General features: G+C 42.6%; 1 protein-coding gene across 1 annotated transcript; it reads right to left on the bottom strand.

Annotated features, from left to right (window-relative positions):
* Positions 1-4,873: 4,873 nt before the first annotated feature.
* On the bottom strand, positions 4,874-5,317 carry LOC130730405 (ethylene-responsive transcription factor ERF117-like). The gene has a single exon (XM_057582415.1). It carries the CDS (start codon positions 5,315-5,317, stop codon positions 4,874-4,876), a length of 444 nt encoding a protein of 147 aa, XP_057438398.1.
* Between the last annotated feature and the right edge of the window lie 10,853 nt (positions 5,318-16,170).

Here is a 16,170-nt window from a genome sequence, read left to right as displayed (position 1 = left end):
AATATATTTCATTTAATAAACTTTCGTTCAGGTTTCCCTTCACATCACATCAACCCTAATCGTGAATAAGAAGTTTATTCACTTAGCATAAGCTTAAAAACTCGGGCCTTACATGATTCATGCGCACTAAAATTCGAGCGAAGTCAGCTTGATGTCGCAGTACAGTTGGTGTATCAGATAAGGCATAACTTCCCAACTTATTTCCTATGGCAGCGAAGAAAGCTTCATTCCATAAACCCATCAGAACTTGCCATAAGCGAATCCATACAAAGTGCGACGTGCCGAAAGTGAACACGGAACATGGTTTTACATCAGTAAGCAATTGTTCGAGAAAAAATGCACATTCCGTGATAGTGCTTTCCATCTCTTCGTTATTCTCGAACTCCAATAGCACCTCATTCGCTCCAAGCGGGATTAGTCTGAAATTGAACAGGCCAATTTGACTAAACTCCTCCTGTAAAATTTCAACCGGCTTGATTGTTAGGGTACGAGCCTGAGCACAACGTTGAACCCACTTGTCATCCATATCTGATGCAGCAAATTGTAATTGACATGTCTCTTTTTTTTCTAGAAAACCTCCCTGTATCTTGCTGTTTTTTGGGTTCATACTCCTGTTTAGTCTCTACGTTTGCTTCCTTCAATTTCCATGACCTTCCTTGAATTTCATACTAATGTCTCCCTGGCGACGGAACTTTAGCAGCTTGAGAAGACCTTTGGAATCTTGCTTTCTGCACCACCAGATAATTTCCTTCAAGTCTCAAGCCATGAAACTTACGGATCGCAGCCCTTGCCTCATCATCACATATAAATCGCACAAACCCGAATCTGAAGCGACGATGATGCTTCTTTTTTTGCTGGATAAAAACATCACGTAATTTCCCTGCCTTCCCAAATATTGCTCTCAATTTTGCATGAGTGATCCTATCCCCCAAACCATCAACTAAATTTGAAAAGGAACCTGGTTGCTGATTTGAATGTTGCTGCTGATTTCCTTGACTCTGAGAACGTCGGTCATGGTACCTTAATGGAACAGATTTCGCACCCTCCCCTTGAGTATGCGCTGCCGTCAGGATCTGCCAATACTGGTCGCGTCTCCCTTGCTGTTCACGGCGCATACCAGGCCGCTGCAGTCTCCTTTGTGAGGTCTGTTCATCATGCCATGGTCGCTGCCAGGAAAAATGATCTCCTCGATGACGTTGATTGCGACCATTGCCGGCGTTTTTCCATGGCCGGAACCCCCGCGCGCGGCGGTTGCCAACTAGAACTTCTCTCTCTACTCTCTCTCATGGAAATTGACATGAATCATGATTCGGCCTCTAATATTGATCCCGATGAAGAGGATGAAATCTTTAGGGATGGTTGTTTGGAAGGTTTGCGGCGTTGCGGTGAGGAAGAAATTATTTCGGCGATGCTCGGCGGCAGCGAAAACTCGCCGGAGAAGGAGGTCGTGAAGACAATACAGCTAGAGAAGGAGGAGTTTTTTTGCCCAAATTCAAATTCAATTGCGTTAATGGCTGCTTTCAATTTCTGTGGAGGAACAGAAGGAACATATACGGGATATCATTGATGCTGGTTACTCTTTGGAGGAGATTGAGGGATGAAAGAAGAATTTAAAGGCTGAAGGATTGATGAGTGAAGAAAAACAAACCCTAGATAAAAAAAATTCAAAATCAAGAGAAAAGATATTCAGTTACAGGTTTTTCTTTTAATTCTCAAGATTTGTTTCAAAATAAAAATTATTTGTGGCCTTTCAATTCTGTTTGAAGGGGCCCACGTGCTAATATCCAGACATCAGGGACTAGGGCGTGTTTGCCTTCTCAATTGAATAATCAGAAGCAGTTTTCTGGCTTACTAACGTGTTCAAGTTCAATCACATTGAAACAACGTGACTCCAGCGATGAGTTTGTGCATACCGCACCATATCAAATAGTCAGAAAGCACGCCTCAATCTCTTCTCCTATGCGTGATGAAGACTAGCTTGTGACACCAACTCAGAACCGTCCACAACCCGTGAACTCTCCTAGTCGTGAAGCCTCAACTGGGCTAGTATCGCCGGGTCTGAAGCAATCTCCAAATACAAATTCCTCACAAAAAAGTTCGCAGCGTGGATGATCATAAGGTAGTAAGGAAAAGCCAATACCTTTGCCTGCTGATTTCTTAGAGCCAGTACAGGGAGAGGATGGAGTGATGACAAGGGCTCAGAGAACTTGGTTACTTGGAAAGCAGTTGGGTTTGAAACCGCGAGGTATGGAAGCATTGATGCTTCGTAGTTTAGAAGCTCAAATACAACAAAACCACCCTCATCTTAATTGATATGTCAGGACCATGGCTAACCTGGAACGATCGCGGCTTAGGTGGATCGACCAAAAGAGAAGTTGTGAAAAAAGCAGTTTTGCAGTTGAAACCAAAATTTTTCTTGTTTCAAGAGACCAAACTGAATGAGCAGCGACAACGTACATTTGACTCTTGGACTCAAATTTTGCAAATGAGGCATGTTGAGGTCCAATCAGTGGGATCGGCGGGTGACTTGATGTGTCTGTGGCGTGAAAATTCCTTACAGGTTCAGACAGTGGTTTTGGACACATGGTTTATCTTATTGGCTGTGAAAATTCCTAATTTCGACAACAATGTGTTAGTTGGCAATATTTATGGACCTCACACGGTACAGGAGCGTCGGGTATGCTTTGATACTTTGAAAGCACACGTTCTGGGGCATGGTGGATTAGTGTTTCTTGGTGGTGATTTAAACGGAGTCTTGTTGGGATCAGAAAGATCATCCGGAGGTGCTCTGGATGTAGGATGGCTGTGGGAGTTTATAGTTTGTTGTTTTCTGGCTATTTCCTTTTGTTGTTGCTATGTTGCTGTAATTGCTATTGATGTTGTTTGCTGTCGGTTGTTGTTGCTGTTGTTCTACGAATTTGGCTTTGCTGTTGCAGTTTACTGTTGTTGCTGGTGCTGTTGTTTGCGGCTGTTTGTTGTTGCTGTTTCTATTGGTGCTGTTGCTGTATGAATTTGGCTTCGATGTTGTTGTTTACTGCTGTAGCTGGTGTTTCGCTGTTGCTGTTTTTGCCGTTATTGACACGTTTTTGCTCGAGTTATCAGCATAGTCTGAGCTAGTGTAATTTTTTGGGCATCAAGGATTTTGTTCAGGTGCAGAATGACTATCCTAAGATTGTGGTACTCTTTTTCCTTGCTTGGTTTTTATCCCATTGGGTTTTTCCAAGTAAGGTTTTAATGAGGCTCTTTCTTGGGATTCCGTCATAATCATTCAAGGGGTTTGTTGTGGGTTTTTAGCTCAGCTCTGGGAGTATTTTGACGTTATAGTCTCCTTCTGATAAGATTGTACGTGGTTCCTGCCTTGAGTTGCTTTTGGCTCAGGCTTTTTTAATAATAATAATTTCACTTTTAAAAATAAAAATAAAAATAATTTTCAACAATTAATAATTTTACATTTTATAAAATTAATTATATAATTAATATTAGTAATTTTTTATTTTTATTGAACTATTTTAATACATTTTCTCATATTATGTTCATAATTATAAGTATTATCATCAAAATGAAAGCATACATTTTATGAAATAATTAATACATTGATTAACATAAATAGTCAATATATATTTAAAAATTTAAATTAGTGAAGCTCTCTTTTAAAAGGTAAATTAGTGAAGTTGAATTTATATTTTCGTAAACATTTTTCTTCATGTATTTTAATAATAATCATGATAATAATAAATAATAATATATAAATATAAAGATAATAATTTTATTTTAATATGGTGTTGTAATATGGAATGTTAACGAGAACATTATTAATATAGTGTGGAATGTTGCGTTACAATAGGAAGGGGCGAGGATGGGTGGGGAAGCGAACTGTCAAACAACCAACTATCTCCAAATTTTAAACTATTATGAAAGACCATATATATAACACGTCCCCTCATGCAAAAGCCTTGTTGAGCTTGCTGATTTGGACTTGAAGGGTGGTGCATTCAAAGCTTAGCTACTATGTGCTATAATCCAACTTTTTATTGAAATAATTGGGGTCGGCAATGATTGAACTTTAGATCCCTTAGTCATAGAGACTCTGATACCATATCAAGAACCAACAATCCTTGATTGCTTGACATGAATAAGAGTCTCTATGACCAAGTGACCTAGAGCTCGACCATTGCTACCGCCAATTCTTGTAATGAAATGTTGAGTATCAACACATCGTAGGTGAGCTTGTACATTAATTCTCCACACTTCAAGCCTAAACGGGCACTTTTTGAGGGAGCGTCTTAGAGATAATAATATAAAACTAATCAGGTAGACCCTACCTATCAGTTTAAACTTTAGGAAAATTAATTTTTGACGTGGAGGGGAAGTTGTGGAAGGTTTCGGTGAGGTGGGGGAAAGATGTGGAGGTAGTGTGGTTGAGGTGGTACAGGTTGAGTGGTGTCTAGAAGGAGAGGGCATAGAAAAAGGGAGCAGGGTGAAGAGATGGATAAAAAATGATTAGAAAAAAATTTGTATGATTAAAACTCTTGTGCAAATTTATATTATAATTGCAAAATATTTATATAATTAATTAGTACATTAAATTTCATGCAACTTATAGTTACAATGATGATTTATACCGTGACTCGACATAATTGAAAACAAAATTTATTAAAAGGAAATTTGCAAGTGAGCATATATCACCTTACACTACATTTTTTTAATCTCTTTCTCCATATCATATCATATATATAATTATTGTCTCTTCTCCCTATCATATCATATCATATGTAATCACTATCTCTCTTTCCATTTCATACTCTCTTCTCTTACATTATTATATGAGTGTCTAGACACCCAAACATTATTCATGTTGAATTGAGTTATGTTCTCATGGTCCCGAAACATTCCCTCCTTTAGAACTCTTGTTGGTATCATCTGAAGCGGATGCCAATAATCGTTCATGTTGCAACTCCTTCTTCTTATTCTCATAGGCCTTAGCAACATTTAGTTCATTTTTAAAAGTACCCAACCACAACTTGACACCTCGAATCTCTGCTGCAAAATTCCCAGATGGCCTACGACGAACACCTTCGAATTTGCTTGTTTTTTCCTTCTTTCTCTTGCTGGAACAAGGGATGGGAACTACATCTACAACTTTCCGACAATCCATATCCACATCTTGTTGTGGAGGTGGACAATTCTCTACACATGATTTGGTTGGAACCAAAATTTTCTCGACTATCCACTTAGATCCATCATCATTGACTTCTTTCATTGAAACTTTTTCTTTTCCTTTGCATTTCAGTCCTCGTTTCAGAGTTTTCCCTTTCATGTTGACTCGAGTGACGCAGAAAAATTTGACCAAGTACAAAGAGACAAAATCTGTAAAAGGGGTGAAGAATAAAAGGTCAATAGTTTTCCGGATACCCAAAATCACACAAGTCGAAACTTAAATTAACCTTAATTCAAAGGAGTATCAAGAGAGGGACCAACGCATTCAAACCCAATACATGTCCTGCAATGAAAGAGATAAAATGGAACTTTATATAGTGAAAATAAATTGTCAAGCTGTTGGCCCAATATTTTGGCCCAAGAGAAGAAAAAACACATTCAGCCCAAAGCACACGAAGTGGTCGAATTTAGGCTAAAGAAGGGAAAGGAAAATGCACCAAGTTAATGGAGCCGTCGAATTCGACAATGAGAGCCATGGCTACAAGCAGGGGGCACGTTTAACATGTGCAGCATTGACCAAGTTAGATCCTCACCACGTTGGTGAGACACGTGGCCAAGAAGCGGTTGAAGCAGTTAAGACCCACGACCTCCACCACGGCACAAAGGACGTCCAGAACCAACTGTAGATCGTGGGAAGAAGGGGACTAGACCCACTAACCTACCCAAGAAGAAGGAAAAACCGCCAAGGACATGCTATAAATAGGAGAATTGAAGTCAGAAACGAGGTTCCCAACTCAAACTCTGAAAAATTCACCAGAAAGCTCTAATGTCCGCATCAATCAGACTCAAGGAGCAAGGTGTGATGATGGAGGAGTACGTTGCAGAACCAGCCTTTTAGTTTTCTTGCTTTAAGCTTGTTAATTTCCAGTTCCTTTGTGTAATTTCTTGTCGAATTCTTGTAGTTTTCATGTTATTTTGATTTATGTGACTTCATGTAATTGATCCTTGCTTAATGAAATCCAGTTTTCTTTTAAACCGATCATTACTGTCGAAAAATACTAACTCACACACGACACTTTGGCAAGACGTTTTCTCAAAAGGACCCCGAATCTAAACTTCCTTTAGTCGAACTAAGACGATATTTGTTTACCAAAAATCACCGTAAACAAATTGGCACGCCCAGTGGGACCGTTTTTGTGAAAACTAAGTTTTACAGAAGCGTTTTGTGTGTTTATTGTACTGCATGTTACCTGGTATTTGTTACTTGCTTTACTTGTGATTTACGTGTTATATGCACCTGAGAAGTGGTAAGACTGTGAGTATGGCAAGCAATCGAGGAAGAACTTCCCCCCAAGGGTCTAACGTGGGCAATCAGGGCAGTCCCGGGGGAAGTAGCGGTAATGAAGAGGTGTCTACTGGGATGGGGCCTGGCACCACCATGCCAACCCAGAACGTGGCAATTTCTGCAGTTGCAGAAATGCCTGTATCTACATCAGTGCAGGCACAACTTGTTCCAACGGTTACAAGAGGAGACATGCCTTATGGTATGCCTAGATCTGTGATGCAAGGCATACAAGGCACGTATTCGACGTTCCCTGAGAATGTTCCCCCATTCAGCATGCCCCCCTTTGGGGCAAATGGAACAATGTTGAACTTAGGGAGTAGTCGAGTTAGTCCTCCTGGCCCTATTCCTGGGTCTAGTTCACAAATTTATTTGTCTACAGGTATGAACACTGGTTCACTTCAAGCCATTAGGCAGCAAGTCGATGATAGTAATGAAGGATCACGCGCTTACCACTACGCCAAAACCAATTGGTGTTAGTGAGGGCGCAACGTTATTAGCAGACAGCGCCCCGTTTCGAACGCTACCTAGCAGGCAGGATGCTGGCCCACCTGGACCCAACAATCCCCCCCCAGCACCTGCCAGCCAAACTAGCTGCACAGCATGCCTTCTGTGGGATTCGAACACGGGACCTGGCTCTGATACCAATTGAAGGATCACGCGCTTACCACTACGCCAAAACCAATTGGTGTTAGTGAGGGCGCAACGTTATTAACAGACAGCGCCCCGTTTCGAACGCTACCTAGCAGGCAGGATGCTGGCCCACCTGGACCCAACAAGTAACCATGAAATGGTTAACATGCTATCTCGTCAGATAGGCGAAATAATTAACCCTGTGCTCCAAAACAATAATGCCAATAATCAGCATTTGGCACGTCAGATGGATCGCTTGGCTACGGCCCTGGGGGCACCGGTCGAAATTCAACCGGCACCAGGGGTTAACCAAATCCCATTGCCTAACCATGTCCCTGCTCCTATGCGCTATCAAGCGCCACAACACCAAGATATAGGAGCAAACCCTTTGTTTAGGGGGAATGAGGCAGCGCAACCACCATTGCAAAATGTGTATATGGTGAACAGGGAAGAACATGCTGATGGTGTGCTAGAAAGAATTCGACACCAAAACGCTGGGGGGCAACAAAATGTTGCTGCTGTAGTGGAACAATTGTTGAACCAACATGGCTTCAACGTGGGTTTCGCGAATAGACCCCATTTTGTGTCGGCCTTCACAGAAGAGGTTCACAAATCCGAACTTCCTCGAGGCTGGAAGGTCCCCAAATTTACTAAGTTCTCTGGGGATTCAGGAGAGTCCACTGTAGAACACATAGCTAGGTACCAAATCGAAGCAGGGGATTTAGCCATCAACGAAAACTTAAAAATGAAGTACTTCCCGAGTTCTTTAACTAAGAACGCGTTTACCTGGTTCACCACCCTCGCCCCGAGGTCAGTTCATACATGGGCCCAATTGGAAAGAATTTTCCATGAGCAATTCTTTAGGGGAGAATGCAAAGTGAGTTTGAAAGATTTGGCTAGTGTTAAAAGAAAGCCAGCAAAGTCCATTGATGATTATCTAAACAGGTTTAGGATGCTTAAATCTCGATGTTTCACTCATGTCCCTGAACACGAGCTAGTTGTCTTAGCCGCTGGTGGTCTAGAGTATTCTATTAGAAAGAAAATCGATACTCAATATATTCGAGATATGTCTCTGCTCGCAGACAGAGTAAGGCACATCGAATTACTAAAAGCCGAAAAGTCTGAGGAAAGGGCCAAAACCAATAAGTGGCCAAAGAAGGAAAAAGTAGCGTACATAGACACTGACCCAGTGTGTCAAAGTCCATGTGTCTATCGAGAAGTCCCTACAGATGTTGACATAAATGATGTTAATCTGGCTGAACTCCAGCCAGGCGATCCTTATGTGTGTAAAGCATTGAAACCATATGAAAACAAACTTGGGGAAGAAAGCCCCAAGAACACCATTCCTGCAGTAAAAACTTATACTTTTGATGTGACCAAATGTGATGCAATTTATGATATACTTGTGTCTGATGGTTTGCTTGTTGTCCCTAAAGACCAAAAACTTCCTTCTCCTGAACAAAGGAAAGTGAAGAAATATTGCAAATATCACAACTTTTTTGGTCATTGGACCTCACAGTGTGTTCGTTTCAGGGATCTTGTGCAGGGGGCATTGGATTCAGGAAGACTCAAGTATGATGAAAAAGCCAAAAGCCAAATGAAGATTGACTCTGACCCGTTGCAGGTAGCTGAGGCCAACTATGTAGAGCCTTCCTACATTGGCATGGTCGACATTTCTGAAAAGCTAGATCTGGGCTTGACACTTGGAGAAGCAAAGGAGGAAAACATTGCTGTCGAAGAGCCAGAGGTCGAGAAAGAGGTGAGCTTAGAGGAGGTTTACCCCAAGGCCGGAGAAACTCTTGTTGAGTTTTTGTCCCGGAGCAAGGATGGCGAGAAAGAAGTCATGTTGTGCCCTCGATGCAGCGCCGTCTTCGACAAGTCTGCAGCCAAAGCCTACCAAGATTCTGAAATGAAAAAACATTATGAGAACAAAGTGCCTGTGTCTAGAAGGCTGAAGTATCCCCATGAGGAGTGGGTTGAAAGAGGCCAGGAACTCGATGGCCATAAAGGCCAGAAGTCGAGGAATAAAGACAAGACTTACGTCCCTGATGCTGGGTTGCCAAAAAACCAATGGTTCAGGCCAGCACCCCCAAGGCCAAAGCAACACCAGAAGTGGCAGAAAATCGACCTGGGCCAGGGATCCTCTTACATCAACAATTCCCGCGTGTCGCGAAGCTACTCCTATGGTTCTGGGAACTACTATGCTCCTGAACAAATGACCAGAACTCAGTTCAGACATTTCCTGAGGAAAAGGAAAGCTGAAAGGGAAAGAGGTGGCAAGTTCCGTTCATTATGGGACATAAAGCCAGAAGACAACCCTCACAATGAACCTAGTGTGGCGTCGATTATCAATCAGCTCGACCACGCCATTAAACAAGGAACAACTGTGCCACCAAACCCGGTTAAGGAAAAGGGGAAAGAGGCTGTTGAAGATGAGGATGAAGACATGCTCGAAGATTTCGACGACAGTGACGGAGAAGACCTCAACATCATCTGCATAGTGTCTATCTTACCTGCTGAATTCGATAGAATCTCAGAAGTTACAGAAAGCGAAGAAGATTACTATGTCGAGGAAGAACCAGATGACAACCCTTTGTGTTATTATGTGATGTAGAGAGGGTCTGTCAAAGATGAGAGAGCTATTTTCCAGAGGCCAACTGAGCAAATGAAGAGCCTTTTGAAACCATTATTTGTTTGGGCCAAAGTCGAGGAGAAAGGAGTTAATAAAGTCCTTGTCGACGGGGGAGCTGCAATCAACCTGATGCCTGGGTTCATGCTCAAAAAGTTGGGTAAAACTGAAGCAGATCTAATCCCACATGATATGGTACTTTCTGACTATGAAGGAAAGACAGGTTCTTCCCTGGGGGCAATCATGCTGAACATAACAGTAGGAACAGTGGCCCGCTCCACATTGTTCATTGTGGTCCCTTCAAAGGCTAATTACAATTTGCTGTTGGGAAGAGAATGGATTCATGGCGTGGGGGCAGTACCCTCGACTTTGCACCAACGTATATCCATTTGGAAGTCTGATGGGGTCGTCGAAAATGTACAAGCAGATCAAAGCTACTACTTAGCAGAGACAGGTTACGTTGGTAAGAAGAATTTCGAGAAGAGCCTAGCCACCATAGCTCCTTTGGACACAGTGGCTAATCAATACTTCAACCCATACTCAGAGTACTCAGTGACATTAGATCCCATCCGAGGGCTAAACCTCAATGAAGAATGCAAACCTGATGCCATGAGTGGATGGCACAGCGATGAAGAAAAAGATGCCACTACTGAGTGGCAAGCCAATGGTAAAGATGATTAATTCGAGCATAGCTCGAATTTCGGCTTACGCAGCCGAAAACAAAATAAGAACGGCCTTAGAGGCCGAAAGAATAGCCAAAGAAATGGCTATTGATGAAGCTAGTGTCTCAATTCTGCCTGTCGAAATGACATCTCAGGAGGAGGCAACAACGAATAAGGATAACACGCGCTTGGAAGAAGACGAGCAGAGTGTCGAAGAATTTGAAGATCTCCGTAATTTAAGGCTGGATTGCATCTACGATGATAGCTCATTGGGTTTCGAGAAGCCAGCGATTGACATTTCCAAGAAAATGGAAGCACAGGACCCTTTGGAAGAAGTGGACTTGGGTGATGGCTCAGAAAAGAAGCCAACATACATCAGTGCTCTTATTGACCCAGAGTTAAAGGATAGGATGGTGAAATTACTCAGAGAATTCAAAGACTGTTTCGCTTGGGATTATGATGAAATGCCAGGGCTTAGTCGAGAACTGGTAGAGTTGCAGTTACCCATCAAAGAAGACAAAAAACCGGTCAAGCAATTACCCAGGAGGTTCCATCCAGATGTATTGGTAAAAATCAAGGAAGAAATAGAAAGGCTCCTCAGGTGCAAATTCATCAGGACAGCTCGCTATGTGGATTGGTTAGCCAACGTGGTCCTAGTGATCAAGAAGAATGAAAAGATGAGAGTTTGTATTGACTTTCGAGATCTTAACGCTGCCACTCCAAAAGACGAGTATCACATGCCTATTGCCGAGATGATGGTGGATTCAGCTGCGGGTCACGAATACTTAAGCTTGTTGGATGGTTATTCAGGTTACAACCAAATCTTCATAGCAGAAGAGGATGTGTCGAAGACGGCTTTTCGATGTCCTGGTGCCTTGGGGACATATGAGTGGGTGGTCATGCCATTTGGGTTGAAAAACGCTGGCGCGACCTACCAAAGGGTAATGAATACCATCTTTCATGATTTTATTGAAACTTTCATGCAGGTGTACATCGATGATATTGTGGTAAAATCCCCATCAAGGGATGACCATTTATTGCATTTAAGAAAATCCTTTGAGAGGATGAGAAAATATGGCTTGAAAATGAACCCCCTTAAATGTGCCTTTGGTGTTATTGCAGGTGATTTCTTGGGATTTGTGGTGCATAAAAAGGGCATCGAGATCAACAAAAATAAAGCTAAAGCCATTCTCGACACAAGTCCACCAACCAGCAAGAAGCAACTGCAATCACTATTAGGAAAGATTAACTTCCTGAGGAGATTCATTACCAACCTTAGTGAGAAGACCAAGTCCTTTTCCTCGCTTCTTCGACTAAAGAAGGAAGATGTGTTCCGCTGGGAAGCAGAGCACCAAAAGGCATTCGATGAACTCAAAAAGTACCTGTCCAATCCACCTGTAATGGTACCACCCATCAAGGGGAGGCCAATGAAGCTGTATATTTCTGCCACAGATGAAACCATTGGAAGTATGCTGGCTCAGGAAGATGAAGATGGCAACGAAAGAGCCTTATTTTACTTGAGTAGGGTGTTAAATGGCGCAGAAACTCGATACACTGTGATCGAGAAATTGTGTTTATGCCTGTACTTCTCTTGTGTAAAGTTGAAATATTATATAAAGCCAATCGATGTAATGGTTTTTTCTCATTATGATATAATAAAGCACATGTTATCCAAACCAATCTTGCATAGTCGAATTGGTAAATGGGCTTTGGCCCTAACCGAATATTCACTAACTTATGCGCCATTAAAAGCAATTAAGGGGCAAGCAGTTGCTGATTTTTTAGCGGATCATACTGTGCCCAAAGAAATCGTAACTTACGTGGGCACACAACCTTGGAAGTTGTATTTCGACGGTTCCAGCCATAAAAATGGAACAGGGATCGGGATGTTCATCATATCCCCGCAAGGCATCCCCACTAAGTTCAAATTTAGGATCAAGGATAGTTGCTCGAACAATGAAGTTGAGTATGAGGCATTGATATCAGGCCTCGAGATCTTGCTAGCTCTGGGGGCAAAGAACGTTGTCGTAAAAGGAGATTCTGAGTTGGTGATAAAGCAGCTCACCAAAGAATACAAGTGCGTTCGCGAGCATCTAGCCAAATATTATGTAAAAGCAAATAATTTGTTGGCTAAATTCAACGAGGTTGGACTAGGTCATGTTCCTAGAATAGAGAACCAAGAAGCCAATGAATTGGCACAGATCGCTTCTGGGTATATGGTAGATAAACTAAAATTGACAGAGCTAATTAAGATCAAAGAAAAGCTGAGCCCTTCGGATCTCGACATTATGGTCATTGATAACCTAACCCCTAACGATTGGAGAAAGCCAATTGTCGAGTACCTACAAAACCCAGTAGGGTCAACTGATAGAAAAGTCAAGTACAGGGCTCTAAGTTACACCATCTTAGGCAACGAGTTGTTCAATAAGAACGTCAACGGCACATTGTTGAAATGTTTAAACGAGGAGGACGCATTTATAGCTGTATCAGTTGCTCACGATGGCCTGTGTGGTGCTCACCAAGCAGGGGCCAAAATGAAATGGATTCTATTTAGGCAAGGTTTGTATTGGCCAACCATCATGAAAGATTGCATTGAATATGCAAGAGGCTGTCAAGATTGTCAAAAACATTCAGGAATCCAACACGTGCCAGCTAGCGAATTGCACTCTATTATCAAACCCTGGCCTTTTAGGGGATGGGTAATAGACTTAATTGGCGAAATTCACCCAGCCTCATCAAGGCAGCACAAGTATATCATTGTGGCAGTCGATTATTTCACTAAATGGGTCGAAGCCATTCCATTACAGAACGTAACACAGGAAACGGTAATCGAGTTTATACAAAACCATATTGTGTATCGATTTGGATTACCAGAGTCAATTACGACGGACCAAGGCACAGTGTTTGTGGGACGCAAAGTGGCAGCTTTTGCAGAATCCTGGGGGATCAAACTCTTAACCTCGACCCCTTACTACGCTCAGGCAAACGGCCAAGTAGAGGCGGCTAATAAAATTCTAATAAGCTTAATCAAAAAGCATGTGGGTCGAAAACCAAAAAGTTGGCATGAATCTTTAAGCCAAGTCTTGTGGGCTTACAGGAATTCACCAAGGGAAGCGACTGGAACAACGCCTTTTCGACTGGCCTATGGCCAAGAAGCCGTGCTGCCCGCAAAAGTATATTTGCAATCGTGTCGAATTCAAAGACAAGAGGAAATCCCAAGTGAAGTTTACTAGAATATGATGCTAGATGAAGTGGTTAACCTCGACGAAGAAAGGCTCTTGGCACTGGACGTTTTAACAAGGCAAAAGGATCGCATAGCTAAAGCATACAATAAAAAGGTTAAAGATCGATCTTTTATTACAGGTGATTACGTGTGGAAAGTTATTCTCCCAATGGATAAAAAGGATAGAGCTTATGGGAAATGGACCCCCAATTGGGAAGGGCCATTTACAGTCGAGAAAACGTTACCCAATAATGCTTACGTAATTAAGGAATTGAGCAATCAGCGCCAATATGTTACGATAAATGGCAAGTATTTAAAAGCATATAAGCCAATGTTGCACGAACTTAAAATCGAATGAAACATAAGCGTTAAAATTGCCAAATCACATTCATTGATCGGAAAAACATTACAGGTATGGCAAAATACAAATAAAACTAGAAGCCTAAAAAGGAAAAATGGCTCTGTATCCGTCATATCTAGCTTGCATGGGTGCTAATCGATCCACCAGCGCCACCATCTGGCCCTCAAGTCGAGCCTTCTTTTGACGAGCAACCAGGTCTTCAAGGGAGACTGTAGATATCTCGACGGCTAATCGAACGAGACCTTCTGGATCTTGTTGATCCAAAGAGGCCTGGAGAAAATCGAATTTCTCCCTCCACTCATCTATTTGGTGTTCTTGAAAGAACACCATTACTGAAAGCTCCCGGAACTCTTCAAATAGAGGCTTGGCTTCCAAGAGAAGCCCCTGGAATCCCTGAAGAGGAATTCTGACGCGCGCGATGATTGGCCTATGAAGCAGTTGATCAATGAGCCCTAAAAGCTCATCAAGGCCGGCTGAGGAGTCATACAGGTTCTGGAAAAGGTCATCCTGGAAAGCCAGGTCCCTGATACGACGAAGAATGATTCTGCTATCCATGGTTAAGAGTGAAAGGTTCTTAGATTGCAGGAAAAAGATGAGAATGGAAGAAAGAGGAGTTACTGGTGAAAGACGAGTAAAAAACGGCCCCATTTATAATAGGGATATAGCAAACAGTCGCATTAATGCAAGCATGCAGTTACCAAAGCGTCAGCCAAACACGGCAAGCCACGTCAGCCACCACCACAAGTGGAGGAAGTTCTTAAGTCGTTGAACAAGAACGTGATAAAAAGCGTTATAAAGTATCGTGGTTTCCAAGGAAACTTAGAAGATGAAAGGTTGCCAAGTTAAATGGTGTGAAACTCGGCAATGCGATGCAGGAAGTAACGTAATAAAGACTGAATCGACAATAAAATGCAAATCGAGAAATAAAGCATGTCGAGCATTGCCAATAAAAATTCATTCATTAATCAGAAGTCGAACAGAGTTACAGGAATGATTGTTACAAAATTGGCAACAAAGGCCACAATAGATCCATGGCCATTACAATAAAACAACAATTATGAAGCCTAAATCCTCGACTTGAAGGCTTCAAGCTGAACCCCGGCAGCAGCAATCCTAGAATCCAAGCTTTGCTTCACGCGCCGCTCCGCTGCAACCTCTTTAGAAAGTTGAGATGTCGACAACATCACATTTGTGCACTCGGCAGCCAGAGTATTCAGCCGGGAATTCACAGCTGGGCCTTCATCAATCAGCATCGCCTTCTGCTTCTCGAGCCTTGCCACCTCCCTTTGAAGCTCGTCCAGTCGAGCATCAACACTTGACAACTCATCTGCTATAAGAGCTTTCCTAGCAGTCAGCTTCAGAATTTCATCCTTCGAAGGCAAGAGTCCATTGGTGTTGGAAGCCACTTGTGCCTGCTTAGTCTCAATGAGTTGTTCCACCGCAATGGCTTTGTCAAGTGTGGCCAAGATATCGACCAAGAGAGTCTGAAGCTCGACGAGAGCATCTGCTCGAATTTGGTCAAGTCGTTGGCCCAATAGGAAGGCAAGCAGCTCTTTAACCTCCTGGCCTAATCGAGGGTTAGCTCGAACCCTGTCGACGAAGCCCGCATCGAAAACCAGCCCTTTTAACTTGACCAAAGCCTCCTCAATCCGGCTATCATCGACCACTCCACCAGACTGAGCAGTCTCAGTAGTTTCAGCTTGGCGTGGCGGAGACTCGAGATCCAAAGTACCATCAAAGAAGCTTTGGAAAATGGAAAGAGGATCCTCGACTAAAAGAGCACTGAGCCTCTCACCAGAAGTATGAGAAGAGGCAGCTGTCTTAGAAGAAGCTGAACCTCCCTTAGCATGAGGAGAAAACAAAGCGACCCTGGTACCTTGTTGAGGTTGCTGAGGAGAAGGCTGAGGCTGTTGGGGAGAAGTTTGGAGTTGTCGAGGAGAAGGTTCAGACTGAGTCGAGGCCAGAACATCAACCTTAGGTGGGGGCATCACACCAATCACTTGGTCAGGCTGAATGATTGGAGGCACTTGACCCTCATTACCCTGCACCTCATTATGTGGTACATTTTCTTCACGTGCAGGGGAAGGCATGTTCTGCATATCCTGCGGAGGAAAATTAGAGAGGTTATCTCGACATTCTTTGGTATAATAGGGTTCACAACCA

Source organism: Lotus japonicus, chromosome 1 (genome assembly GCF_012489685.1).
Source record: "Lotus japonicus ecotype B-129 chromosome 1, LjGifu_v1.2".
Lineage (NCBI taxonomy): Eukaryota > Viridiplantae > Streptophyta > Magnoliopsida > Fabales > Fabaceae > Lotus > Lotus japonicus.
This window is presented reverse-complemented; position numbering and strand designations above follow the sequence as displayed.

What these genes read in the sequence shown, in the direction of transcription:
- LOC130730405 (XM_057582415.1), bottom strand. Translation starts at nt 5,317, where the DNA reads ATGAAAGGGAAAACTCTGAAACGAGGACTGAAATGCAAAGGAAAAGAA.